Source organism: Colletotrichum karsti, assembly GCF_011947395.1.
Source record: "Colletotrichum karsti strain CkLH20 chromosome Unknown Scaffold35, whole genome shotgun sequence".
In the NCBI taxonomy this organism is placed as follows: Eukaryota; Fungi; Ascomycota; class Sordariomycetes; order Glomerellales; family Glomerellaceae; genus Colletotrichum; species Colletotrichum karsti.
In genome coordinates, this window is record NW_024065935.1 from 1 (window position 1) to 25,523 (window position 25,523).

At 50.5% G+C, this 25,523-nt stretch overlaps 9 protein-coding genes across 9 annotated transcripts; 6 read left to right on the forward strand and 3 right to left on the reverse strand.

Moving 5' to 3' along the window:
* Window positions 1–1,631: 1,631 nt before the first annotated feature.
* On the reverse strand, window positions 1,632–2,033 carry CkaCkLH20_09608 (uncharacterized protein; the record flags this gene model as incomplete). The annotated part of the gene is made up of 1 exon (XM_038892323.1): window positions 1,632–2,033. The coding sequence occupies one exon, from the start codon at window positions 2,031–2,033 to the stop codon at window positions 1,632–1,634; it is 402 nt and encodes a 133-aa protein (XP_038742206.1).
* Window positions 2,034–2,623: 590 nt separating this feature from the next.
* Window positions 2,624–3,760, reverse strand: CkaCkLH20_09609 (uncharacterized protein; the record flags this gene model as incomplete). The annotated part of the gene is made up of 4 exons (XM_038892324.1): window positions 2,624–2,800; window positions 2,855–3,296; window positions 3,354–3,444; window positions 3,511–3,760. The coding sequence occupies 4 exons, from the start codon at window positions 3,758–3,760 to the stop codon at window positions 2,624–2,626; spliced, it is 960 nt and encodes a 319-aa protein (XP_038742207.1).
* A 1,370-nt stretch (window positions 3,761–5,130) lies between these two features.
* CkaCkLH20_09610 (uncharacterized protein) lies at window positions 5,131–6,376 on the forward strand (the record flags this gene model as incomplete). Its single annotated transcript, XM_038892325.1, has 3 exons — window positions 5,131–5,266; window positions 5,325–5,417; window positions 5,469–6,376. 3 exons carry the CDS (start codon window positions 5,131–5,133, stop codon window positions 6,374–6,376), a joined length of 1,137 nt encoding a protein of 378 aa, XP_038742208.1.
* A 1,217-nt stretch (window positions 6,377–7,593) lies between these two features.
* CkaCkLH20_09611 (HpcH/HpaI aldolase) lies at window positions 7,594–8,516 on the reverse strand (the record flags this gene model as incomplete). Its single annotated transcript, XM_038892326.1, has 3 exons — window positions 7,594–8,081; window positions 8,141–8,393; window positions 8,457–8,516. The coding sequence occupies 3 exons, from the start codon at window positions 8,514–8,516 to the stop codon at window positions 7,594–7,596; spliced, it is 801 nt and encodes a 266-aa protein (XP_038742209.1).
* Window positions 8,517–8,924: 408 nt separating this feature from the next.
* Window positions 8,925–10,491, forward strand: CkaCkLH20_09612 (aspartate aminotransferase; the record flags this gene model as incomplete). Its single annotated transcript, XM_038892327.1, has 8 exons — window positions 8,925–9,077; window positions 9,131–9,169; window positions 9,231–9,320; window positions 9,389–9,863; window positions 9,972–10,029; window positions 10,085–10,166; window positions 10,219–10,265; window positions 10,323–10,491. 8 exons carry the CDS (start codon window positions 8,925–8,927, stop codon window positions 10,489–10,491), a joined length of 1,113 nt encoding a protein of 370 aa, XP_038742210.1.
* A 3,070-nt stretch (window positions 10,492–13,561) lies between these two features.
* Window positions 13,562–14,661, forward strand: CkaCkLH20_09613 (uncharacterized protein; the record flags this gene model as incomplete). Its single annotated transcript, XM_038892328.1, has 5 exons — window positions 13,562–13,642; window positions 13,721–13,923; window positions 13,996–14,105; window positions 14,159–14,326; window positions 14,387–14,661. 5 exons carry the CDS (start codon window positions 13,562–13,564, stop codon window positions 14,659–14,661), a joined length of 837 nt encoding a protein of 278 aa, XP_038742211.1.
* Window positions 14,662–16,230: 1,569 nt separating this feature from the next.
* Window positions 16,231–16,999, forward strand: CkaCkLH20_09614 (extracellular cellulase; the record flags this gene model as incomplete). The annotated part of the gene is made up of 3 exons (XM_038892329.1): window positions 16,231–16,473; window positions 16,525–16,700; window positions 16,756–16,999. 3 exons carry the CDS (start codon window positions 16,231–16,233, stop codon window positions 16,997–16,999), a joined length of 663 nt encoding a protein of 220 aa, XP_038742212.1.
* A 4,156-nt stretch (window positions 17,000–21,155) lies between these two features.
* On the forward strand, window positions 21,156–22,956 carry CkaCkLH20_09615 (dicarboxylic amino acid permease; the record flags this gene model as incomplete). The annotated part of the gene is made up of 3 exons (XM_038892330.1): window positions 21,156–21,340; window positions 21,407–22,464; window positions 22,517–22,956. 3 exons carry the CDS (start codon window positions 21,156–21,158, stop codon window positions 22,954–22,956), a joined length of 1,683 nt encoding a protein of 560 aa, XP_038742213.1.
* Window positions 22,957–23,780: 824 nt separating this feature from the next.
* On the forward strand, window positions 23,781–25,321 carry CkaCkLH20_09616 (uncharacterized protein; the record flags this gene model as incomplete). Its single annotated transcript, XM_038892331.1, has 9 exons — window positions 23,781–23,873; window positions 23,929–23,964; window positions 24,039–24,132; window positions 24,198–24,239; window positions 24,286–24,440; window positions 24,495–24,532; window positions 24,605–24,742; window positions 24,799–25,218; window positions 25,282–25,321. The coding sequence occupies 9 exons, from the start codon at window positions 23,781–23,783 to the stop codon at window positions 25,319–25,321; spliced, it is 1,056 nt and encodes a 351-aa protein (XP_038742214.1).
* Between the last annotated feature and the right edge of the window lie 202 nt (window positions 25,322–25,523).

The window sequence follows — 25,523 nt, forward strand, 5'->3', positions numbered from 1 at the left end:
GATGATGAAGGATATAGACGATATGCGGGTCGAGGTTCGTGGAGGGAGGGAATGTGTGTTGTTGCTGGACGTGACGCGGTGCGGGAATGGTATTGACTTCTGAGGAGTCCTATCGATAGGTATCAGAATGGCACATTCCTTGGCTGATTTCGATGTATCATTCCGAGGAAGTTGTGGTTTTATAGGACTCTCAACTTGGAGATAGGTTGACACAAGGGGGATTTAAGGCCGTGGTCGAGCGCGACGCATTCTCCTCCCTAGAAAATCAGCATCTGGATAATGCGGTAACGTGGGGCGGAATCTGGAAAGTGTGTATTAGTATATATGGCTTTCTGGAGGAAACAATTATCGAAGCACATCGTATCCTCATCACCATGGGCGACGAGGGAATGCAGGACCCTGGGAAACCGAGTGTTTGGTGCATGATCGGTTCTAGGAGAGTAGGGTTTAGACAGAGAAGAAGAAGAAGGCTGGGACAGAGTTCCCTGGGTGTGGTATCCTGAAGACTTGTGTATTTGTTGTGAATATTTTGGGGATAGGCGCGATGATGGACGGGCGAGGTGTGTGAATTCAAAGGTTCGTGACTCTGATACCGACTACCCGTAGCTTCTAGAACCATTTCAAGGACGAGTTCCATGCTTGAGATACGAGGAATGATTTGCCAAATCCACTCATTGCCCAAGATACTCTCCCGCCAGTGCGGGATTGGTGGTGTGGATGGGGGATTGGGCTTTTTATGCATGACAGCATGTACTGGCTTCTGTCTCTGCATCGAGAAGTCATGATCAGACCGAGGAGCGTCTCGATTGAACACATTGATTTGGAGATGGCAGCGAGCAGGGCCTTTGAGTTAGATATTGGGACTCAGCTAGTCCATTCTATGGTCAACTCCAATATTAACCACCACTCACGTCCCGGTATGAAATGTCACGGGGGCTTGAGGTTGCTGACATTTTCTCAGCCCTCTCACGAGTGGGGACGGAGAAGGGCTATAAATTAAAACAACCGCAGCTGGTGAGAAGAAAACCCAAACCAAATGTGGCCGGGTCCAATATGACAACTACACACGCGCTAGATTACCAACGTTCGGACGTTGGTGAAGTCATTCACGCGGGACGCATGTGAGTATGGTGGGAACGCAGTACTTGTGCGACAGGATTCTAGTGTTCTTCATTTCTGTTCTTGGAGTTTACTGAGAGAATACTGCAAGAATGTCGAGCTCGTGAAACTCGTAGTCCGAGATGGTGCTGGGTAGGTAGGGTATGAAGGAGTTCAACCCGACGCAGCAGGGCTCTGATGGCCGAGCTCACGGGAAGATTGGGGTTCATTTCAACCTTGAGAGTTCCCGGAGGCGATTCAATAGGAAAGACTTAAGTAACATCCGCTTTCTGTCAGTTAAGTACCTTGGGCACAATGAACGCAGTTACCCAGTCGTAGAAACTGAAAACATGCCTTGAATTGACTGTTTCAATCCCAAAATTCTTTCTCTTTCGTGCGTGAAGTCCGTTGTATAGACGAGTCCGTTACAGAGACTACTTCTTCACAAATAACCGGTAACTTCTCCGTATCTGTTGCTGAATCTGATGCCCCTCCGACCTCTTGCAATATTACCAATCACTCATTCTCCCCTCTCAACAAACGTGATAATGCACCTTTGCTCGCTTCCTCCGCATCCGTCTGAGAAACGCAAGCACCCGGTACGTCGTAAGCGTCACAGCAAGCCAGATGCCACCGACGCTCCATAGTTGACCATACGATAGTTCACCAACACCGTAGCGTGAGTCGGGTGCCCGCTCGAAGCGGCTCAAGTACAAGACCCAGGAGGTGTAGAGCTCCGCGACGATGTAGCTGACTACACTGCTCGCGACAACCAATGCCAGGAATACAGTTTTTGACATGTCGGAGCCAGGCAGGGGAAAACCGCAGGCCTCGATGAGCTTGATGGCGCGGTTGGTAATGGTGTTGGGGTTGGCGCGTGAATGGGATTCATCGTACGCATCGAATGAGATGCTCGTGAAGGATGAGTGGTCCATTGCCGTAGTCGGATTGGCCGAGTCGAGCTCGTGAGCCTGAGAGGTAACTAAGATGGAATGGGTTGGGTTGGGAATGTCTGAATCGTACGTAGACCTATTTGTAATCGAGGGACGAGAATGGAAAATTAGCAGTCCAGCATTGCCCAAAAGCAGACCACACAGCTCCATGTCACGATTCAAGAAATCAGCCCAGGTGGAGTAACAAGCCAGACGCGAGGTGAGCCAGACCAGCTTTGAGGCGCAGAAAGCATGTGATTATTGACCATTCGGCCTCGTCAATGCGGCTGCCGTTGTAGAAATCGAGAACCGTTGCGGACTGAAGCCATGGCGGAACCTACTTGCGTAGCCTTCATGCACTCACTAACCTGGTGGTGGAGGCTGTTTAACTGGGTTAGGTTTGCAATCAGGGGGCTTTCGTGTTGATGTGTTGCGCGTCCACCTGGATGGAAAGGTACTTTTGGGAACCATCAGTCAAAAGGGTACTGCGGCGTGAGCATAATTATGTTTATTACCAGGGAAATCTTCAAAGAACCCGTCGTCAACTGAATCGCGTCGGCTCGGAATCGTGTGAATCCAACGCAAGACCCGATTCACTCAGCATACTCCGCACGCAGCTCGAAATCTTCGTCTGCTTTCGTCTTCTCCATCTCGTCGGGCTTCCAGAACTGTGCTCGAACGTCCACGATGTCGCTCAGGTAGTTCAGGAAGAAGGACCTTTGCGTCTCGGGGAGATGAAGCGTCTGGCTATAATTGGGGAAGTATGGACTCTGGGTATAAGTCAGCTAAACACAGCCTCCAATCTAGACACGCCAAAAACTCACTTGATACCCGAGACCCAGCATGATACGATGGGCTTCACTCTCATTCGGCATTCCCGCATGCCACAACCTCAGGTCCCGAATCATGATATCCCCACGGAGGCACCGCGGCTGCAGTGGAGGGCGGATCTTCATGCGAGCGGCCTTGGCTTCCTCGGTGATGGGCGGCAGGGGCTCGCCGGGCCGCCCGCGGTTATAACCCTCGGCGACCGGGTCCGCAGAGGTTATCTGGTCAGCCGGGGTCGTGGACTGGTGGGAGCCGAGCCAGAACTCAGTCGACCCGTTCTCGGGGCTGAAGTCCACGAGAGGCACGTTTGCGATCACGTAGTATGGGTACAGGGGGTGGGTGTATGAGTCCTTGTGCGCGCGTTGGCGGAGGCCTTTGGTTCCCGCCATGGCGGTGTTTGCTGTGAGCCAGTTCCAGATCGGTCTGCCGCCCAGGTAGCTGCGATATTGTCAGCCACGGAGCTAGGTATGGTGTAGATAGAGAGCCAATACTCACGCTCTATTGACCTGGAGTAGGAAGTTGTTGAAGTATAACTGCCTGTTCAGGAATTCGGGGTCGGTTACCGGCGGTCGCTGCAGAAAGTTCGCTGAGGTTAGGCCACGTTAACTCTCATTCGTAATATCAACTAACGTGTGTTGAAGTCACTTCTTACACTTGATGCCGTGGTTGTACAATTGCGATGGATCGGCAATCTTCTCCTCCGCGTCTGCGCACATCTTCTCGTTGAGCTTGTCGATGAAGGCAACGTCGATGACTCCACGCAGTACTACGAGGCCATCCTGATGGAGCGCGGCAAGCGCGTTCTCCAGATTCCTGGGGCCGTATTGTCCTTTCAACCGCTCTTCCTCCGACGCTATGATTACTTGCGCAGTTTTATTGTTGACATGGCCGCTGGCTGCCATATTGAGGGGTTCGATGAAGGACTTTGAGTTTTTGACTAGGCGGCGTGCTCCTTTTTCATATAGTTCTGTCTGGCCATGAAGAGCGAAACCAGGGCCTGGAGTTGATGCTTCGGTTGTTCAAAGTCACGATTTGATGTTGCATTGGAGATAAGGCCCGAGGTCAACCCCGCCGACGGAGCACTCCTTGCTCCCCGCCCCCACTCCCGGCATTCCCTCCGGCCCCATTTTTACCGACACCGAGGATTTTGAAGATAAGAGCTGTTCGGCTTTGGTGTTTTAGGCTTCATCGCGGCCTTCTATAATCATAGTCTTAGTCGCATGCGACTGGAAGCGGCTTTGGAGTTGCAGGGACCACTTTGAAAAAGACTCGCTGATGTGTAAGCAGTTTCGATATCGACTACCCAGGATCGAGTCCGAATGGACTTGCCGACTCCGAGTTTTCGTGGGCCATCCCGAGCCCTGTGAAATTGTCCTTGCAAGTCGCAATGAATATTTACAAGTCGCAATGAATATTTACAAGTCGCATAAACGACACTGATTTTCTATCACAGTCGTTAAATCCCACTTCCAGCGAGGAAAGGTTAGTATCCTGCTGAAACCGACGGAACCGTCAAATCAGGCGCTTTCGGCGAAATCATCATTGTGTGTTCATCGGCCAAATCGCAGGGTATGACTAGACGTCTCTGTGGTTTCGCCGAAACCTAGTGTCGTCACGGCGGAATGATCATTCTTATGCACGAAAAGAGCATAACACGCTGTTTCAACAATGAAAGCAACCTGCTAGCGGCTCACTTCAACTTGCTTGTTGTGTCAATTACGCCTTACACAAGGACTCAGAACTGCATTTGTAAGCTGCGCACTTGACGATCCGGAGAGGTGGGGAACACGCCAGCCGGGTCAAGTCTTCCCGACACTTATTTGGCTCCACCACGCCAGGGCCGAGAATCACAGGGATGATTCTTCCTGAACGACATGTCTGATTGGACAAGAAACCAGAAAAGCTTGCAACTGTTCTGCTGGCTTGAGTTGAGAGACCGAAGCCTTAGGTTACTGAGTGTCGTCAGGAACCACAAGTCGAGAGGTCTTAAAACTCGGCCACGGTCTTCGGGGCGGAGAGCTTTTCAAGGCTTCACGCGCTAAAGACAGTAACTACGATGGTCGTTGAAAACAAAACGGTTGCGAACTCTCCTGAGGAGGCAGACCCTTCTGCGCTAGGTAGACCTCAACCATCAAGACTCTGATATGTATGGAATCACGAAGCTAATTTTACTGTCACAGAACCAGAACCGCTTGGGGCCGAGAGCTACCCTGAGGGCGGCAAAGATGCATGGCTTGTCGTGGCTGGCGCATGGTGCGCCATGATACCGTCAATGGGCCTCTTGAACACCTTAGCTGTACTTCAAGCGTGGGTCGCAGAACATGAGCTTCATGGGCTACCAGAGTCAACAATCGGCTGGATCTTCAGTACTTACGGGTTCTTCTTGTACTTTTGCGGCGCACAAGTCGGTGAGTTTTGAGTTCCAAAGTCTCTTGCAACCTCGTGAAAGCTAATACCCGTGCCCAGGCCCCGTTTTCGATGCTCACGATGTGAGATTTCTTGTGGTACCCGGGTGTGTTGGCATAGTCGCAGCAGTCATGCTGATGAGCCTTTGCAGCGGTACGGCCGATTCACCCCGTGTTATCAAACCATTTCACTAATCAGAGCCAGAGTTCTACCAATTCTTTTTGACATTCGGCGTACTTGGTGGAGTTTCAGCTTCACTCCTCTTCAACCCAAGCATCGCAGCCATCGGGCATTGGTTTTCGGAGCGACGCGCCCTCGCCACAGGCATCGCCTGCACGGCTGGAGGAGTCGGCGGCGTTGTGTTCCCGCTGATCATTCTTTACCTTGCCCCTCGAATCGGGTTTCCCTGGGCCCTGAGGACGGTCGGCTTCATGTGCATTGCCGCGTCTGTCCTCGCATGCGTGCTTCTCAAAAAGAGACTACCACACAACAAGAGAGCCGGAGCAGCAATCGACATTAGGGCATTGAAGGATCCCAAGTTTGCTCTGACGACGCTGGCCGTTTTTCTCGTCGAGTTTGCGGTCTTCATTCCATATACCTACATCTGCTCGTATGCGATCCATGAGGGTATCGGCTTGCAGAAATCGTTACTCCTCAGCGCCTTGCTCAACGCCGGCGCCATCCCAGGCCGAGCATTCCCCGGGTACGTGGCGGACCGCTTCGGCCCATTCAATGTCATGTGCGTCACATCATTCGTGTGCGCAACTTTCATCTTTGCTCTGTGGATGACGGCTCAGGGCGTGGAGGCTCCAACGACCGCCTTCGCTGTCCTTTTCGGATTCTGGTCAGGCGCGGCTATAAGTTTGACGCCCGTCTGCATCGGAAGGGTTTGCAAGACGGAAGACTATGGGAAGAGAAGCGGGACCGCGTTCTGTATTGCCAGTATTGCCGCTCTAGTTGGCATCCCGTTCGCAGGCGCCATTCTGCAATGGTGCGATGGCGAGTACTACGGGGTGATAATCTTCGCGGGCGGCCTGTATGTATTGTCGCTTCTAGCTTTTGTTGTCGCGAGAGGTGTCGCTGGTGGTTGGGGCCTGACTGTTATCTTCTGACATGATCGCATGGCATAAGATAATCGACAATTTCACTATTGAAGCCAAACCATGATAGTAAGCATCATAATTTGGATAGTCTAGTTACGGCTTGGGCTACATGCGGCTCGGGCTACATGTAATAACTGTTTGCATGTATTTGAATTAGGCCCCAATACGTCAAGTTCAAGTGAGCACAAGAGATCGAAAGGCTCCTGTTACTGTGATGACTGAAGAGTTCATATTGCATCCGAAAGTCTCGAGATCGGAAGCTTGACAAACGTCCGCTTGCATTAATGCCGAGTCTCTTCAGCAAGGATCTCCTGTATTAGATGCATGTGTCATGCTCTTGTAATAATGCAAGGCAGCATATGTATTTGAATCCGCCTTGCTTATGAATGCTGAATCTGTACGCGAACCATCCGAGAAGCTATATGATCCTGGATCCAGTCCATGGGTTGAAGCCATGAGTTGCGTTGATAGCCAGATATAGAAACATTCGACATAGCCAACCCGACGTCTGATGCCAACTACACCTGATACTAATCTGTTTTCTAGCTCTTTTGAGTGAACCAGACGACCCATGCCAGGACAAAATTCGTCACTGGTAACCAGTAAGGCAACCCAGCTCGCATCTGACTCCAATATCCGGAACCCGTCAAAAAGCATCCAAGCAGAAGTGTAAAAACCGAGCCTCGTGTCTGAGGAAGAGCCAGCAAGAGCCCCTCCATCACCATCAACGCGCCGATGTACTGCATATGCAGCTTGATTGTTCGGGCGTCTGTGAAAGGATAGAGCGGGTGGAGGTGAGGCGCTGTGATTTGGGATTTCCGGTAGATTCTTTCGTGGAGGGATTTGAACGGGCACGAGCTTATCCGAGGCCAACCGCCGATGAAGTACTCGATCGACAAAATGACGCGGGGGATGTGTCGAAAAAAGGCCGCCATGATGTTCAAATGTTATGAGTTGTAATTACTTGGTTGGGTTGATCGCTGTGTATTGCGAATATGCGTTGATTTCCCGGCATACTCACAAGGCCTTGCTGGCGAAAGAGGAGTCCGAACTTCTCGGGGTGGTTGGAGTCGATCGATGATGTAATGTGTGTCCAGCCAGAGTTGCCGAGCTAACTGAAATTTGCCGCTTTCGCATCATCTCCATGGGCCATCAAGTCATTGGGGGGAGCAACCTCAGAGAAGTAGAAATTGTACGAAAATATTTGCAGTTGATTTTGGGGCTATTCACTTGGGTACTTGGGATATAGCAGCCATCGTCGCTTTCGCCCCGGCAGCCAAGATCGCCGAATCTTGTCCGCCAAGAAGGAAGCGTACTCCCAGCTTATTGATCGCCCAGTCGTGCAAATCATGGTTTTCATAGATACCAGCCAAGCCCATGATCTTCCCGTGCTTTTTGCAAGCCCGGCTGACGATTTCCATAGCCTCCTGGAATACCTCGCTATTGAATTGCCCAGGCACGCCGAGCTCGATGGCCAAGTCGTTCGAGCCGACTAAAAGCACATCCGCGCCCTCCACCGAAGCTATCTCTTCAATGTTGTCAATGCTCTCCTGAGTTTCAATCATCAGGAACACACTGGAGCCAGTCGCGTTCGTCTCGGATATAATCGTCTCTTGTGGTGTTGCCTTGAGTGAGAAGAGAGGCAACTGGCCCGTGATGGATCTCTTCCCTTGAGGGGGGTATTTGCAAATAGACACAGCCGCCTTTGCATCTTCTGAAGTCATTGTGAGCATAATACTTCGTACTAAATCCAATAATAAGACGGAGACATACCTCGGCCGTGGATATGAGGGAAAATCACGCCCATCGCCCCGCCGTCCAGTACTTTCTGAACGAAACCATTACCGCACTGATAGGGGACTCTGACGAAAGGTGTCACTCCCAGCTGAAGACCCACGATGCAATGCTGGCTTGCATCTTGGATCGAGAGTGTCGAGTGCTCTAGGTCTATGAATAGCGCGTCGAATCCCCCGTTGGCTGCCAGGTGGACGACCTGGGTGTTGGTCACGAGTCTGATGCCCATAGCCTAGATCTTGTCAGCATATTGCCAAAATCAAAGATGAAAGACACCTTAGGTGTACAAACGCACTGTGCATAGTTTCCCAGCCCCGCTGAGACGGGTCAAGCTGTTTGTGAATAGAGAAGCCATGATGCTAGAATGGTGTCTCAACAAGCACGTTGCTTACTGAGCTGGGCTTTGACTTCAGCATCTTGGAGAAGATGATATGATCAATAAGTACTGGTCAGATCAACATCGGCGGATTGAGGGGAAGCATAAGCGTGACCTAAGGTCGAAGTCGCTCGGTTTCCGTTCCCGTCAGCATGCACGTTTCGGCAGCCGTTACCGAGCCCGTGTAAGTCGAGTGTGGGGCCACCGGGGAATTGCGCCATGACTATCTCGGGCAGTACCACCGGAAGCCGGCCGTGACGACTCTTATCTTTTGTATTAAACATTTATTTGAGTATTTTTTGTGCGAGCCTTTGGCACGAGAAAAGTTGCTCGGTTCGTCGTTTTGAGCCTTTTCTGCAGCCGGATCGAAGGTTCGAGTCCGCCACCATGTTTGAGCACATTCAGCCGGGACCCCCGGACCCCATGTTCAACTTGAAAAGAGATGCGGACAACGATCATAGCCCGGAGAAAGTGGACTTGGGAGTTGGTATTTACCGAAATGAGTCTGGTAGCTACCAGGAATTGGAGGTTGTCAGAGAGGTAGGGGACGCTGAACTGGCCTACGAAATGCCGACTGACCAATACGTGTTCAGGCCAAGAAAAGACTGGAAGATCAGGATCTGGGACATGATGTGAGTACTTGCAACGCCATGCATATTGTTGGCTATCATGGCTAAGCGTTCAACGAATCAGTACGGGCCGACTACCGGCGACGCAGAGTTCCTCAAATTCGCGGCTGGCGTGATGTTTAGTGAAGATTGCGACGCACTGCGATCTGAAAGGGTAGGTATCCCGGCTCTCATACTGTCTCGAAAATGTCCCTGACAACAAGCTTGCTGAAAAATCAACAGATCTCCTCCGTTCAAACCATCTCAGGCACAGGAGCCAACGCCCTTGGGGCTCTGTTGCTTGCTAAGACTATGCAGCCAAAGCCCAAGGTTTACATCGGAATACCCACCTGGGGCAACCACCTCGATATCTTCCAGAATGTGGATATGGAGACAATCACGTACTCGTACCTCGACTCAACAAGGCATGAAGTGAACTTCTCTGGCCTCCTCAGTGCCGTACGCACAGCACCCCGAGGCAGTATTTTCGTTCTCCAGGGCTGCTGTCACAACCCCTCTGGTGTGGATCTGAGCGTTCAGCAATGGCAAGAACTGGCTTCTGAGATGAGAGAACATGGTCAGCTGCCATTCTTCGATACTGCGTACCAAGGCCTGGGAGACGGTTTCGACGAGGACGCGGCCGGGGTCAGAATCTTCGTTGAAGCTGGCATAGAGATGCTGGTCTGTCAGTCCTTCTCCAAGAACTTCGCCCTTTACGGTGAGAGATGCGGAGCACTTCATGTGGTCGCAGGTTCAAGTAAGGTGGCCTTCAACGTTCACGACCGGCTGCGGAGCTTGATACGTTACACGTACTCTTCCTCTCCAGCTTATGGTAGCCGCCTGGTGAAGATTGTCTTGAGTAATAGTGATCTGCGGATGGCCTGGTGAGTTCTTATGAAAGCTGAACTTCCAGACTGAGGAAACTAATATGCAAATCAGGGCTGCGGAACTTGACGGCATGAGGCAGCGACTCAAGAGAAATCGACAGGCACTCTACCACCAACTCGCCCATATGCTAAAGGTACGTATGACTCATAAAAGAAGGTTTAAGTAACCAAACTCATCCTGCTTAGACCCCTGGTGACTGGAGTCATCTCAATCGTGAAAAAGGACTCTTCTCGTGAGTTGTAACTCTCCCTACAACAAACCTTGGCTATCAACTGACAGATTTCATCAGCTGTTTGGCGCTTTCACCTTCTCAATGCGAGACTCTGGTCAGCAAGTACCATGTTCACCTGCCAGGATCAGGGCGCATCAACGTTGCTGGCTTGAGCGAGGATAACGTGGCACGCGCAGCTCAGGCGATCGATGAGGTCGTTCGACTGCCCGGAAAGCAGAAACTCTGAGTCCCAGCGTCATCCGTAGAATCCGCAAGAACAGAAAGCGAGATGATTCTAGAAGTTGCCTGGAGGACTAAGTTCAGATAGCGATTGGCAGTCCCATAGAATCCTCAAGGCCCCCAAAAGTAAAAAGAGAAGTCCCCCATAGGCCAAATATACGTGACTCATCTGCGAAAGCTCCTCGTCCAATGGGTATAAATAGTCGTCTCTTTTCCACTTCCTTTCGAATATTTCCCTCTTCTTTCTTCATCCGAGTGCATGGGCGTTTCACAGATCAGTGAAGCTTCGGCTGAGATTGTGTTTGCTTGTGGCGGCTTTCCTACGACCAGCTTCTAGTTGGCTTCGGCTGACTAGGGAATTTTTTGAACCAACGTTTCTGTATACCAGAATTCGTGCTTTCATTGCTGTTGATCATTTTTATTTGTAGCGAAGAAGGTGCGCTTAAGAAGACAGGTAGTGGTGCTTCGCATCGTTTGCTTCTCACGGCGTATAGCCCTAACGTCTGGCCACATCACAATTTTCAAGGTCGACATTTTCATCATAAATTGGTGTGACTACAAGAGCAGGTTGTTGCGGTGTAACACGCAGCAGATACCCAAAATATCTTATCCGCACATATGGAAGGCCTCTCATACAGGTTTCATTGAACGCAACAACAGTTAACCGTTCGTTGTTTACTTACCCAGACACGTGCGAGGGAAAGAAACATAATCAATGGTGGGTTAGGAAGGAATAATTCTTCGCTCCAATAAACTTCCAGGCATCCCTCAAGAATCCCTTACACCTACATGTATGAACGCGGATCGGTCATGCTTCGATCGGAGTGAAACATTAGGTAGACTGCCAAATCACAGAACTTGAAGACAACTCCAACCTTCTCAAGTCTCATATGAGAGTCGAACTTTCGCCATAATTCCCAATCGCTCAAGGCACTCGACATTTGGGAAGGGTCTAGAATTTATCCATCCCCTACATATCGTGTCACCCGTTGGAAACGCCGGCCATTCCACCGAGGATCTCGCACTCGCTGTTCGCCGTTTTGTGGCGGGCCTCGCCGAGGACCAAGCTAGTTAGAAAACGACTGGATGGTGCAAGGCCGAAATTTGTTGATTGGCTGCCCATGCACATCTGGGCGAGATGGACTCGGATGAAGGCAAAACGTTTCCGTCAGAGCACAAAGAAGGTCAGCTTCGGGTTCCACCTTGGACGCTGAACACGAGTGGCATGAGGCATAAGCTGTGTTAGTCATTTACGCCACCATTACGCTCCTCTTTGCATTGGCCGAATACGGCCGGGCTGCTTCCGGAATCGAGTGGGGCCGAGTCGGCGACGGCACGGCCGCAGGTTTCCGGACCGAAGAAGACAGAGCTTTTTTCACGCCTTCCGAACGGCTCAACAAGAATCCATCAAGGAACTAAAAGGTTTTTGAGGCTTAGATTTATCATCGATCAATTGAAAAATATTTTCGCATAAATCAAGCCATAAGTAACAGTAGTAAGCCCCTCCACAGACCATCATTCACCAAGATAAATGTACCATCAAGGTCTCTTAAAGCAAGAACTAGCTGGGGAATTCAACACATGTAAAATACGATGCGAGAAGTTGATCAGAGCCTTGGCTTGAATAATACAGCGTGCAAGTCTGGCCAAGATCGAAATGGCGCAGCCACTTGGATGGGAGGTCTCACTACGTCCGTACTTCTTGCATAACTCGGTGCATCTCGCTTCTAGATCTGAATTGTGGAGTATTCGGGTTCCTTGCAGCCTATCGATGACTTAGTTCCCGTTTGAAAGGCTGGCAGATAGACCTCACCGACCTGCCCACGTGCTTCCCCGTGCCTAGCTGGTGGCCCCGATCTCGACCTGGCAGGGCCAGAGGAGGCCAAGAGCGCCGATTCTCCATCCATAAACGACCGGTTATAGCGGCTTGGATTACGCATCGACACACATCGATGTGGCGGCGGATATGACAGAATGGTGCACAAGCCGCGCAACTACGTGGCTTGATCGGGGCGCACATGTTCCGTTACGCACGAGACGGCATGAGCGATACTGCGTACCACGGAGTTTGGCTCAGTCACGGAGTAGCTGACTTTCATGACGAACATTTGGAGATACATGAAATCGAAACTAGATAGGAGAAGCTCCCCAGCTCGTGAGGGACATGGCAACCAGATCAGAAAACATCATTGCACTTGATATCTCAAGATGATATGGATAGATTCGAGGAGTAATCTCGTTCAGGAGTGCATCTCGCCGCTGCCATGGTTCAGCGCATCTGAGACATTGCTCTGTATTAAAAGGTAGACAGCGTGCCAATTGCTGTAGAGACACTTGATCCCATGCCTAAAAGGCCGCTGGATCTTCTTCAGTTTTGTCTTTCTGTACTTGATGCGGCCCGCCTGAGCTTGGCCGATCTACCTCATTATGTTTTGCAATTATCCAGGGAGCTGCTGTGTTGGGTGGTCTTCTGCGTCGGCTGGCCTTCTTTCACGGACACAATATTCGCATATAGCCGATGGGTGTGACATTTTGTATGTATTTGTCGTGCCACTTCCGAATCCGGACGATGGATCCGGCATCGTACGTATGGTTAGCAGGAACTCACGGTACGGAAGCAGGCCTAGTTGAATATTAATGCGGCGCTAGGAGTCAGGTTGTCTTAAACTAGTCACTCGCAGGACTCAGCTTCCCGCTGTTTGTTTCCTGTTATATTCCCAGGCATCCGACATCTGTCATGGAAGCCCCCGGCCCATGTCAATGGGAATACGTGACGATGGATGATGGCTCACTTCCCGACCCCGAAGGCGGTAACGATCATAGTACGTCAACCCCAGTTCCGAATCTTCGAAATCCTGCAACTCTCTCGTACGATGTCTCGATGACTGACAGTATTGTCTCGCGAATTTTAGACCACAGGATGGGTGACCATTCTCACCGCGGGGGCAGTCATTGCTGCATCCCTTCATTTGCGAATCAACATTCAAGGGAGGAAATTACTCACGAGCGACATATTTCTGTGCCTAGCATGGCTCTCTGCAGTGGCAACGGCATCATTCGACATTCAGTTCACGGCTATGGGTGCTTTGAAACAAAACATCAAGATCACTCTGGACGGTTATGATGGCAGCGACGCCGACGTCATCCTCATCATGAGGGTAAGGATTATGATTCCACATCGCCTGGTACATGGGCACTGAGTGAGGATGATCATGACTGACATCGCTGTTCCTTAGTTGTTCTGGGCCAGCAGCATTCCGTTCTTTACGACATTTTATTTGTGCAAAGCAGCACTACTTGCCGTCTACCTTCAACTCTTTCCAGTATTCATGTACTACCGACGCATGCTACTTTGGGCCACGATTGTGTATACTGGGCTTGCGTATCTCACTAGCATACTGCTGCTATTCACAATTTGCCTGCCCTTGAGCAAGAATTGGTAAGTCCGTCGCACTTGATATCTCGGACCTATCATTCAAAGTTTCTGGGGCTGACCTTTCGTCAAACATAGGGCCGTCGAAGATCGAGTAGTGGGAACGGAGAACGTGATGTGCTCTGCTTCCTCCCCAGCGATTGTATTTCAAGTCGGCTGGGCGTTGCATTTCTTTGGGGATATACTGGGTAAGTCTGGCTTGCCACACGTGAGATGATGTAGACAGCTAATACCTGAGTAGTTTTCTCTCTTCCGTGGCTCATTATACCGGACTTGAAGATCAAAAGGGCCCTCAAAATTGGCGTGTATTGCACATTCGGCCTCGGTATCATCAACATGACATTCTCGTTGGTTCGCTTCATCACCATCCAGACGGCTTCTGTTGACTATTTGCCCTTTGGCTTGGTCGGTACGTTTAACCCGTTGTCTTCGTTGGAGATGCCCTTTAGCTAACGATCGACATCCACAGAACTCTGGAGCGAATTGGACGTCAATATTGGACTCCTAGTTGCTAGTCTACCATCTCTGAGACCGTACTTCCGATCCAACAGGAGAGCAGGCTACTCCGACAAATCGAACGGTTACAACTACAAGTCCACAGTCAAAACACTGCGGGTTGTCAACATTACTGGATTTGACATACGGACATTACCAACTATCGACGAGCAACTCGATTTCGAGGAAAACATCGCCCCGCCTTCCTCGACACAGTCACAAAAGTCGTCAAGTTGCGTCGAAGTATGACATCCATGATCGGCAGCCGGCACGATTAATACCCAGTGCACCCATCGCTGTCCGGCTGTCAGAAAACCAACAAAACGTGTGCTTCACGGCATCGAACTTCATCACATAATTTAGAAAAAAGACGCCACAAGTCACCGTCGGCTATGTGCATGTACATAGGATACGCCTGAATGAACCAGCCATGACAAGTTTTCATAGATGCATCGCCTGAGGGAAAACCCTTTGAGCATATTTACTATCTAATATTCGCTATCACAAGCGCTTTAATATCACCTTCTGCTCATAACTGATTAACTCATGTGACTGTCTCATTTGTAAAAAGTCGAGCCACGGTTTGCGTCAAGAACTTTCGGCTTTGGTGATATTGTGTCACTGCCCTATTTTACATCTCAGACAGAGCGAGCATCTCGGTACTTCAAGACCCAACGCCATGGTATGAGAACACACTATATCAGACATGTGACCTGCTCCTGGAAGGAATTTGGACATGTCCAGCTTTAATATACCTCGAACGCTCGGCACCAGACTAAGGCAAGCTTGGGTACCAAGACAGTTGAGACATTGAGAGGGATGCTGAAAAGAAACTTGATCCTCACAAGGGGAGCTTTGCCTCCAGCCGACCAGCCTGCGGCCACACCGATGACAGGGCCTGTCAAGCTGACATCCATGCGCGTGAGCCTGCATGGCAATCAGAAAATTGGAGGATTCTGCAGACATGGCATTTCTACGCTAGCTCTCGGGTTTGTGTCACCCATCTCGCAGCCCGTCTGCGTGGTAACGATGGTGGGATGTCGACTCGACGTCCGGGCTATGCCTGCACCACCACGACTCATGCCCAATATCCACTATGGTCTAGACTTATGGTGAGCTCCCATTCTTTAGGTCTAGTTTCAACCGTATTAGTGAAACTTGAAACTTTAAGATCATTTCCAGTGAACCTTTTTCACTCTTCCCACCAAGGAGAAATCGCAGCCCTGCCAGAAACCGTACGACGCGCTGGATGTAGCCCGACAACCATGTCATCCGCAAATTAACGCAAGGTGCCGAAGCCGACGATAACGGGCCGCGGCTAGCTTTAATCTGACGAACGAGACAATACGATTTCACCACCTCTGCGGTCTAATATCGCGCTTCCGCTCACTCCGCGTTCTTGGCTTGAATCTGACGAATTGTAGGGCAGCTTTCAAACATGGAGTCTCGATTTGAGCTGCGACAGGGAGTTGTCAAGTCTGAGTGGCGGGTTTCTGATTGAGACTCAACACTATACTTTGGGAGAAATCTCACCCATGGATCCCGAGGGGCAAGGCTGATAGATTGAATGGATTTGAACATGTTTCCTTTTGTTACCTTCCCACTCGTCACCATGTCTTGTCGCTCTGCCCCTTGTGACCTTCCGCATTTGACCTTGGATTCTTGTCGATTTGATTGCAGTTGGGTTCCGAATAACCGGGCTTTGATATAAGAAGAGCTAGGTTTCCCCTGGGACTTTCTGAGTACCCTCGTCTGCCCTCACCATATCCTTCACAATCCATCTTATAGGATCGACACTCGATTACAACAACTGTCAAGATGCAAGGGTTTCTGTCCATTGGCGTGGCTTTTGCCATCATGACACAGGGCACTACTGCCGCTGCTAACAGTGCGATCGCATCATGGTATGGCGGCAACTTGAACGGAGGCAATTGCCTGTTCTCCGGCTACACTCTCCCATCAAGTGTTCTTGGTACTGCTCTGTCGTATACCAACTACAACGGTAACTGCGGGACTTGTCTCAACGTCAAAGGCCCCAAGGGGAACACGATCAAGGTGATGGTGAGTAAGTAGACTTCTGACGAGTGAAATCATTCTAAACATTCGACTCAGGTTGTCGACAAGTGCCCGGAAGGCTGCAAAGCTGGCCAACTCGATCTCTTCCCCGATGCTTTCGCTAAGCTCGACAACCCGGACAAGGGTCTGATCAACGTCCAGTGGGAACAGGTTCCTTGCGGGATCACCACACCCCTGGTCGTGCGCAACAAGGAGGGCACGTCTAAGTGGTGGTATGCTTCCCATGAGAATCATCAGGCGTGGAGATTTCGCTGACTCAAATGCTAGGTTCTCCATGCAAGTGATGAACCACAACTACCCCGTCACCAAGTTCGAAGTCAGTGCCGACGGCGGCAAGACCTGGCAGAACACCGCTCGTCAAGACTACAACTACTGGCAAAAGAGCAGCGGCGATGGCTTCGGCGTTGATACTGTCAGTGTCCGTGTCACTTGTTCCAACAACAAACAGGTTGTCATCAACAATGTCGGCACTCAGGAAAAGGCCCAGTTCAAGGCTTCCGGCAATTGCTAAGCAAGAGGAGTATGTGTCCTACCAACAGCTAGTTGTGACCATCTTGCTTGAAGAAAAGGGAAGCCAGGAAAGCATTTCAACATTTGTAAATACTTCATTACATTCTCGTACATATATACTTCAACTTCAGAGCACGATTATTCCGAGCCATCGTCTGCTGTTTGCCCATACTTACTGCAGAGATTAGCCATGCAGTTAGTCATGGATGTGACAGATGAGAACCGCTCGCCACATCTTCTGGATGACGTAGATTTTCATAAGTCTGGGAAGGTAGTCTTGATGCGAATCCCACATTCCGAGAGCATGGGCATGGAAGCTTCTTAGCAGTTCGGGGACGCAGTCCGGCGAACATCAGGTCGCTCTCACGGGATGGGAAACCGAGCAGCACGAGCCACTTCTCGGCACCACAAGCCGAAAGCGCAGAGCATGGTGCATGCTACCAAACTCCCCACACTTGCCGAGAAACTTCAGAGCCTTTGACTCATTTAACAGATTTATCTATCCCTGTAGATAACTGAAATGATGTTGGCATGTCTTTCACAATTGGAAGACAAACGGACTTGAATGATGTTGTTTCTTGCTTGGTTTCCATGGGAGGAAGGACAGGCACTGCGGCCATGACTCGGGGCGGCTCTTCAGCACTTTCAGGCGCTGATTGTCAAATTTAGGGACCCATTACGTACGCCACAGCTAATGTGGCTGCGCCTATGTTCCAGTGGATGTTTAGCTAAACAAACCCTTTCTTTTCTCGTGTCCCATCGTCGCATCGCCATTCTCATGAACCGATTCGCTCCAACACACGCCTGCATAACTGGATCTTACACCGTTGAAGCTGCGTGAGAGTATATCATGCCCATGTTTAGCTTAAAATGACCAGAGACGAAAGTAGTCCCGTCAACTCTGCAGAACAGGACGCGGATGCTGGAACCTCGACATCGCGGGGCAAGCGCTCCAGTAATGCGTGAGTCCTACCTGCGAAACGTCGGAACGCAGTGCAAAGTGAGAAAACTGTTGCTTATTGATCGGACAGGTGTCTCAAATGTCGCGAAAGAAAGGTCAAGTGCTCAGGCTCGATGCCCTGCAGCAACTGCATTCGCAGGTCGACTGAGTGTGTTTTCGACAAAGAAGACAGAAAAGTTGTGGTTTCCGAGAGGTATTTATCCTGCTATCATAATACTCACATCTCATACTGATCCACCAAGGTTCTTGAACGAGTTGAAGCGCAAGTCTGGTTATGCCATTGATGCTGACGCTCAAACCTCTCCGACCTCAAAACGGCAACGGCTACGACGGTCGACTTCACCGCAGGATCATAGTAGGCGTTTTGGTAAGCATGTTTTCATTCTCAGTGGTAGTGTTTTGAGCTGAACAAACGTCGCAGGCGGAAGAAATTCGTCTCTTGAGGTGGGAGAGGAAGACACCGGTATTCAAACCTCGACTTCATTTGTTGGGGACGATGGCACTACCATAGTTGGAGGAGAGGACGACGCCGAGGAACGGCGACATAGCTCTTTCACTGCCATGAGAAACCCCTTGGCCAGTGGTCTATCGAGGTTCTTGACCGATTCCACGGGGCGAAGACGTAAGTTGTGTAGCCTCCTTCAACCTCATTCCTTCTCTAATTTTCACTAGGATGGCTCGGTCCGTCGTCAACTTGGGCGTATAGTCGACAGGTTTTAAACATGATACAGGGGCATCTTGGCCAGCACGAATCACCAGAAGTGCCGTTGAACGTTGATGCCCAGGCATTCAAACTTGATTGGCCTTCATCTCGGGACATCCTTCCTCGGCCTACAGTTGACATTCCTTCGCTTGACTACGCTCTCTATCTCACCAACACTGTAAAGTTTCACGTTGGACAAACATACCATCTTTTTGACGAAGAAAGCTTCATGAATGGGCTGTACGAATTCTACAGAAAGGGAACCAAGGCAGAGCCTACTGCAGATGCCCGACTGTGGTATATCCAGTTCCTTCTTGTCATGGCATTCGGAAAAGCTCTCCTAGTACCCGGCGCGCCAGATCAGAGCCCTCCTGGCAGCGGACTTGTTACAAGAGCTTTAGAACTCCTTCCTGACTCCCATGGTCTCTACCAGGACCCAATTCTGTCCGTGGAGATACTTTGCTGTCTTGCACTGTACCTACAGTCAATCGATCATCGGAACAGCGCATACACTTATGTTAGTCCTCTCTTAACTTTACTCCTAAGAAAGATGCTTACGAGGAGCCATAGATTGGTCAAGCGTTGCGCATGGGGCTCACCCAGGGGCTCCATCGAGAGCCTTTGGGTGGCCTTCTCAACGAACCAGAAGCCAACAGATTGCGCTGCATTTGGTGGACTCTCTATATCTTGGACCGAAAGCTATCGTCCTTGATGGGAGCACCTAGCTCAATTCAGGACAGCGATATTACTGTTCACTTGCCTGGGTCAGATCCAGTGGTTCACAAGTACAAAGCCCTTAGCCTCCATGTTGTACTTTCGCAACTCCATGCCAAGGTCTTGAACAGTGAGTTATTCGTCGCCTCAGAGGGCGTCTATATATCTCTAACATTCTGATTTGCAGCTGTTTACGGAGTTGACGGCAAACTAGATCCATCTTTCCTCAAGAATGTCCAAGAAGTTCTGAGAGACATGGTTAACCTGGCTCCACAACTGACGGCAGGTTTCGAGTTCAAGTTCAACAACTCAGAGCCAGCTTCTCGCGTCTCAGCGACGCTCAACTTGTGTTATCACCAGGTTTGATTTCCGGATTCTGAGCTTGAGAGCGATGGGACTGATTTTTCAAGTGCGTTGTTTTAGCCACTCGACCGCTCCTTATATGCCTGCTGCAGGATGTCCTGACTAGGCGGGATCACTCTCACCGAAACCTCGCGAGTCCCATCAAAGCACTTCTAGAAACCTCCTCCGAGTCAGCGACAAAATCACTCCGAATTCTGTCCACCTTGCAGTCTCAGCATTTACTTGGTAAGCGAAACTTCGGAGATCGCATGTGGTAAATTTGCCAAAGACACTAATCAATTGCAGAGACATTTCTTCCATTCGACTTGGAACAAACATTCTCTTCCGCCTTTCTCCTCAGCCTCATGGCGTTTATACCAGGTCTACCAGACCGTGAGAGTGGCTATCTGGAGACCACATTCAGTATTCTGGATACGATGGTTGCTCGAGGCAACTCAGTTGCTCACTTCCGAAAGCAAGAGCTTGAGAAGTTGCAGGAGATACTTCAACTTGCACAGTCCCGAGTTGACGGTGATGTACCAGCCCTGGGAAACGAGAGCCGGTTATTATCGAACCCCGGCGAAGATCTCAACCTCTCTACGGAAATCTCTCAAGACGGAGGTCCAGCAACTTGCAGTACGGCAAACGGCCTGGCATCAGAACAAATGCTGTCAATCGCAGGATTACTTGATTGGGAGCCGGACCTATCGGCAATTGGGAACAATCAGCTGGCTGGGAGCTGGCTTTGGACGGATACTATTGCACAAGACTTCGATTTCAGCGGGGGCTTGCTGTGATAAGCCATTGAAGAAGCCCACGGATGCGGCATTCCGAGATTCTGGCAATGGAATTATGGATCTAATGGTTTAATACGATGACGGTAATGCTGGCTTTGCGGGGTGATCACGCGAGACTCGACACGCCGGACCCGAGACAGCGTGTGAAGGTGGATATTCCTGGGAACAGCCTGGTTTGGAGCAGGGAACTTTTACCCAATTCTTCTGACCAGAAGGAGCCTTCTTATCAACTTCTGCTCTTTGTTGGATTTTTGTACCAAGGATTTGCGATAGGGCGTGGGCCGAGTCAGTTGGCTATCTGATACTGAGCACGGGATGGCGAACCGAGGAGCACTCCCCGCGTTCCCCAGCTTCGGGACCCACCACCGAACGATTACCCCGGACCCACGGCTTGAGATAATGACCAAGTTTGGGTTGTCAAAAACTTGAGTAGGCAATAGTAGAGGTTTATCTGGGTAGAAGTCTCCCCAGTTCTACCTGGAGGGAGTTCACGTTCGTTCAGCTGATGTTCAAAAGGTGCTAGTTGAACTTGACTTCCGTGTTACCATCGAGACTTAACTCTTCGAAACGGAACATATCGGTGGTGTCTTGCACACGGAACTCGGCCAAAACTGTCACATCTTCAACACCATCAACTATCATGGGCCAAGACAAGATGGAACCTGCGGGGATGGAGAGCCTTTCGCGTCAACAGAGCGCAAAGCTTGGTGAGATCCAAGATCCAGCAGACCAGCCAGGCCATGACCTCCACAAACGTCTCGAGACTCGTCACGTCACCATGATCGCACTGGGAGGCGCGCTTGGTACAGGACTCTTGATTGGCACGTAAGTTGTCTTCCACAGTAGAAACCGCAGTTGTGTGTCTCGTCAGTCTAACGCTCCCTCCTGTAGTGGCTCCGCTCTAGTCAAAACCGGCCCAGCAGGCATCTTGATCGACTACTCCATCGTCGGCTGCATCGTCTTCCTCGTCATGGCGGCCCTCGGCGAGATCATATCCTACATGCCGCTATCCCACGGTTTCGGTGGCTACGTGACTCGCTTCGTTGACCCGGCTCTGGGCTTCGCAACGGGATACTCCTACTTCTTCAAATACCTCCTGGCTACGCCGAACCAGCTCTCTGCGTTCGCCCTCATCATGAAGTTCTGGGTTGGCGACCGTGTAAGCCCAGCGGTCTTCATCACCATCGCACTGGTTTTGATTCTTGTCATCAACAGCGTCAGCGTCAAGGCTTTCGGCGAGTTCGAGTTCTGGTTGTCATCACTGAAGGTGCTAATCATGGTCGGCGTCATCCTGCTGTTATTCATCCTGGCTATTGGCGGCGGGCCGACTGGTGACCGCCCGGGGTTTCGGTACTGGTCGGACCACGGAGCCTTTGCTGAATACAAAGTCGACGGCGCCAAGGGCCGATTGCTCGGGGTATGGAGCGCAATGGTAGCCGCTGTGTATGCCTTCTCTGGTACGGAACTGGTTGGCGTGACGGTCGGTGAGGCGAAGAACCCGCGTCTAAGCATGCCGAAGGCGGTTCGTTTGACCTTCCTCCGCATCCTCTTCTTCTACATCCTCTCCGTATTTCTGCTTGGGATGGTGATCCCATACGACAGTCAAGAGCTAGCTTTCGCTGCTGGGTCCAAGACCAGCGCCGCTGCTTCTCCGTTCGTTGTGGCTATCAAGATTGCCAAGATCAGGGGCCTGGACCATGTCATCAACGCCTGCCTTGTTATCTTCGTCTTTTCGGCAGCTAATTCGGACATTTACATCTCCTCTCGAACTCTCTACGGCATTGCCATTGACGGAAAAGCGCCACGAGTCTTCACTCGCACGACGAAGGCCGGGGTGCCATTCGTGTCACTGGCCCTTTGCGGAGCCTTTTGTGGACTGGCATACATGTCGGTTAGTTCAAGTGCAGCGACGGTGTTCAATAACCTCACAAGCCTTGTGACCGTCTTTGGTAAGTGCAGAAGACCGTTTTGATTATCTTCGGCCAATGCTTACTGTACAAGGCCTCCTCACTTGGATCTCCATCCTTGTCTCCCACATTTTCTTCTGTCGTGCCCGCGACATCCAGCGCATCGACCCAGCCTACATTCCTTACCGAGCCCCCATGGGACAGTGGGGTTCTTATGTAGCACTTTGTTTCCTCGTTATCCTTACTCTTACCAAAGGCGTGGAGGTATTCGTAGGCAACTTCGACTACAAGGGATTCATCGTTCAGTACATCGGAATACCTGTCTACCTGATCTGCATTTTCGGCTATAAAATCGTCAAGAGGTCGCACAGAGTTCGGGCTGAGACCGCCGACCTGGTTACCGGTGTCCCCGAAGAAACGGTTGCGGAGGAAATGGCGACTGTCGAAGCTGCGAGGAATGAAAAGGAGACAGCGGCGGGGAAGAGAAGTGTGCTTGCCAAGGTCTATCGCAAGGGTTTCTCGTGGCTCTTTTGAGACAAGTACCCAGGGAACGGTACGTTATGGAGTGTCGAAGTGATAAGTGATAGATAGTGAGACGAAATCTTTTGGGCATCCTAGTCGAAGCCTTGTTGTTGGTGTGCTATCACTGCAGGACTTGATGAGGTTCCACAAGAAATCACTCGAGACTCCCGCACACGTCCAGCCGTGACTGCTTGCAACTCTATGCCTGCTCCTTTGGTTTGTACGCATATTAAAGTTGAGATCGATTATCTGAGTTGTCATTCACGCAGATTTGGGAAAACCATGAGCTTCATCGCGGAGCCAGGCTCTGCCTCCGTCATGATGGGCCCATCGTCCCCGCAAAAGTTGGGCCGTTGGTTGACCCTCGTCCATCCCATGCAGCGGTCTCTCGTTCCGCGACCCCCGTTGCCTCTAGCGATTGGGCGATAGAAATATGCCTGGTGCATCATCCCCAAAGCAGGATTCGCCGACCGTGGATTAGTTTCCTCTTCGCTTGTGAAGAGGCTTCCATTTACGGCTGGCTAAAAGGCCACACGTGTATGCGGTCTTACGAGGTCTTTGCAAGGGCTCATTCGCCATCATTTCATTCGCCCCAATGTGAGGAGATTCTTCCTCATCAAGAGTGAGCGCCCGTTGCAGAAGGATCCAGCCAACTGCACGTTGCAAACCTGCATAGAGGAACCACAGGCGTACAGCCAAGAAGAGGGGTTGAGTAGTATTTGAAGACATTAAATATGACATGGGCCCTCGGCTTCCAAGGAATCTGGATGGTTGTTTCTCTTTCATGTTGATTCGGGTTACAAAAGTATTTCTCAGTTCATTGCCTCGATTTCAATATGCAGGCACCCAACACTGCGACCGGGGCATCCAACACCGCCGAGCCAAACACCACGACAGACAATGAGGTGTCGATCGCTGTCGACGACCAGGTACTCGTCATTCGTTTTCTATGACCGACCCTGTCCACTCTAATAGTATGCGTAGTATAATGAAGATGACAGTGCATCGGAATTTGGAGTTGTAAGTTTATTTCCCATTTAAAACCAGCAGGGGACTTTTTGAGAACCAAGACTCGACTAACTTGTTCAATTTAGGGCAGTGTAGCTTCGTCGAGCACTAGTGTGACCAGCTCTATCATGAGGTTCAGGGAAGAGAATGGAAGAACCTATCACGGATACAAGGATGGCAGTACGTTTCATAATGGGGTTCTGACATACTTATCACGGGGCGATTCTGACCAAGAACGTTACCAGAATACATGATGCCTAATGACGGCAAAGAGGTTGATCGACTTGGTGTGTACCGATTAACGTTCCCAGACCGATTTCTAATCCATACTAGATCTCCAACACAACTTGTTCATGCTCACATTCGACGGGAAGCTGGCAACTGCGCCCCCGAACGAACGTGGCTCGAATGTGAAGAGGGTTCTCGACATCGGCACCGGTAGCGGTATCTGGGCGATGGACTTTGGCGATGAACACCCTGAAGCCGAGGTTGGTCCTAGTGTGCTCAAGTAGAGCCTCACGAGACTAACTTAAGCGTGCCAGGTTCTTGGTATTGACCTTTCTCCCGTGCAGCCGGAATTGTGAGACGATCCCTCGGTTCTTATCAAAACCCTCTTCCATTGACTATCTGCTGACTGGATGGTTTCAATCAGCACGCCGCCAAACGTCAAGTTCGAGATCGACGATTTTGAGGAGGCGTGGACCTACACGCAACCATTCGATTACATCCACAGTCGCATGATGACGGGTTGCGTTGCCGACTGGAAAGAATATTTTCAAAAGTGCTTTGAGTTAGTTATGGGAAACTGTTGACGCGCTGTAATTTGGTACTGACTGTATAAATCAGCAACTTATCGCCGGGCGGATATTTCGAACTCGTTGAGCCTGATATTGTCGTAAAATCGGACGACGGGACCCTCAAGCCAGACCACACAATCGTCAAAACAGGCAACTTGATGATTGAGGCGACAGCAGCTGTCGGACGAATGTTCCAACAAATCAGTCATTTGAAGCCGGTTCTAATGGAGGTGGGCTTTGAGGATGTAACACTACAACAGTTCAAGTGGCCGGTGAATTCCTGGCCTAAGGACCCCAAGATGAAAGAGCTTGGAATGTGGCACAACGAGAATCTTCTGCTGGGGTGGGAGGCTATTTGCATGGCGCCGCTGGTGAGAGGCCTCGGGTGGTCTTATGCTGAAGTCCAGGTTCTTCTGGCCGAGAATCGCAGGGACTTCAACAACCGGAACATTCACTCTTACTTTCCCATGTAAGTCTCAGTTATCCGACTTGAGCCTCGCCTATCGAAGATCCGATGCTAACTTTGATGTAGTTGGACAATGTATGGAAGAAAGCCACAGAAGAAGGAATGATGCCTTGAAGAGCGTACATCCACGGCAAGTTCTCATGGTTTGAAATTTGTATCTGCCTCATCATACGTCCAGCCCGTTTATAGAAACAAGGAACTTTTTTATTCTGGAATGTTGAATTTGCAATTGCAAGAGACAGAACTTGAGGACCTGTGCTCGTTCACAATACCGCGCACATGCAATCTTACGTCGTATTTTAGTCCAC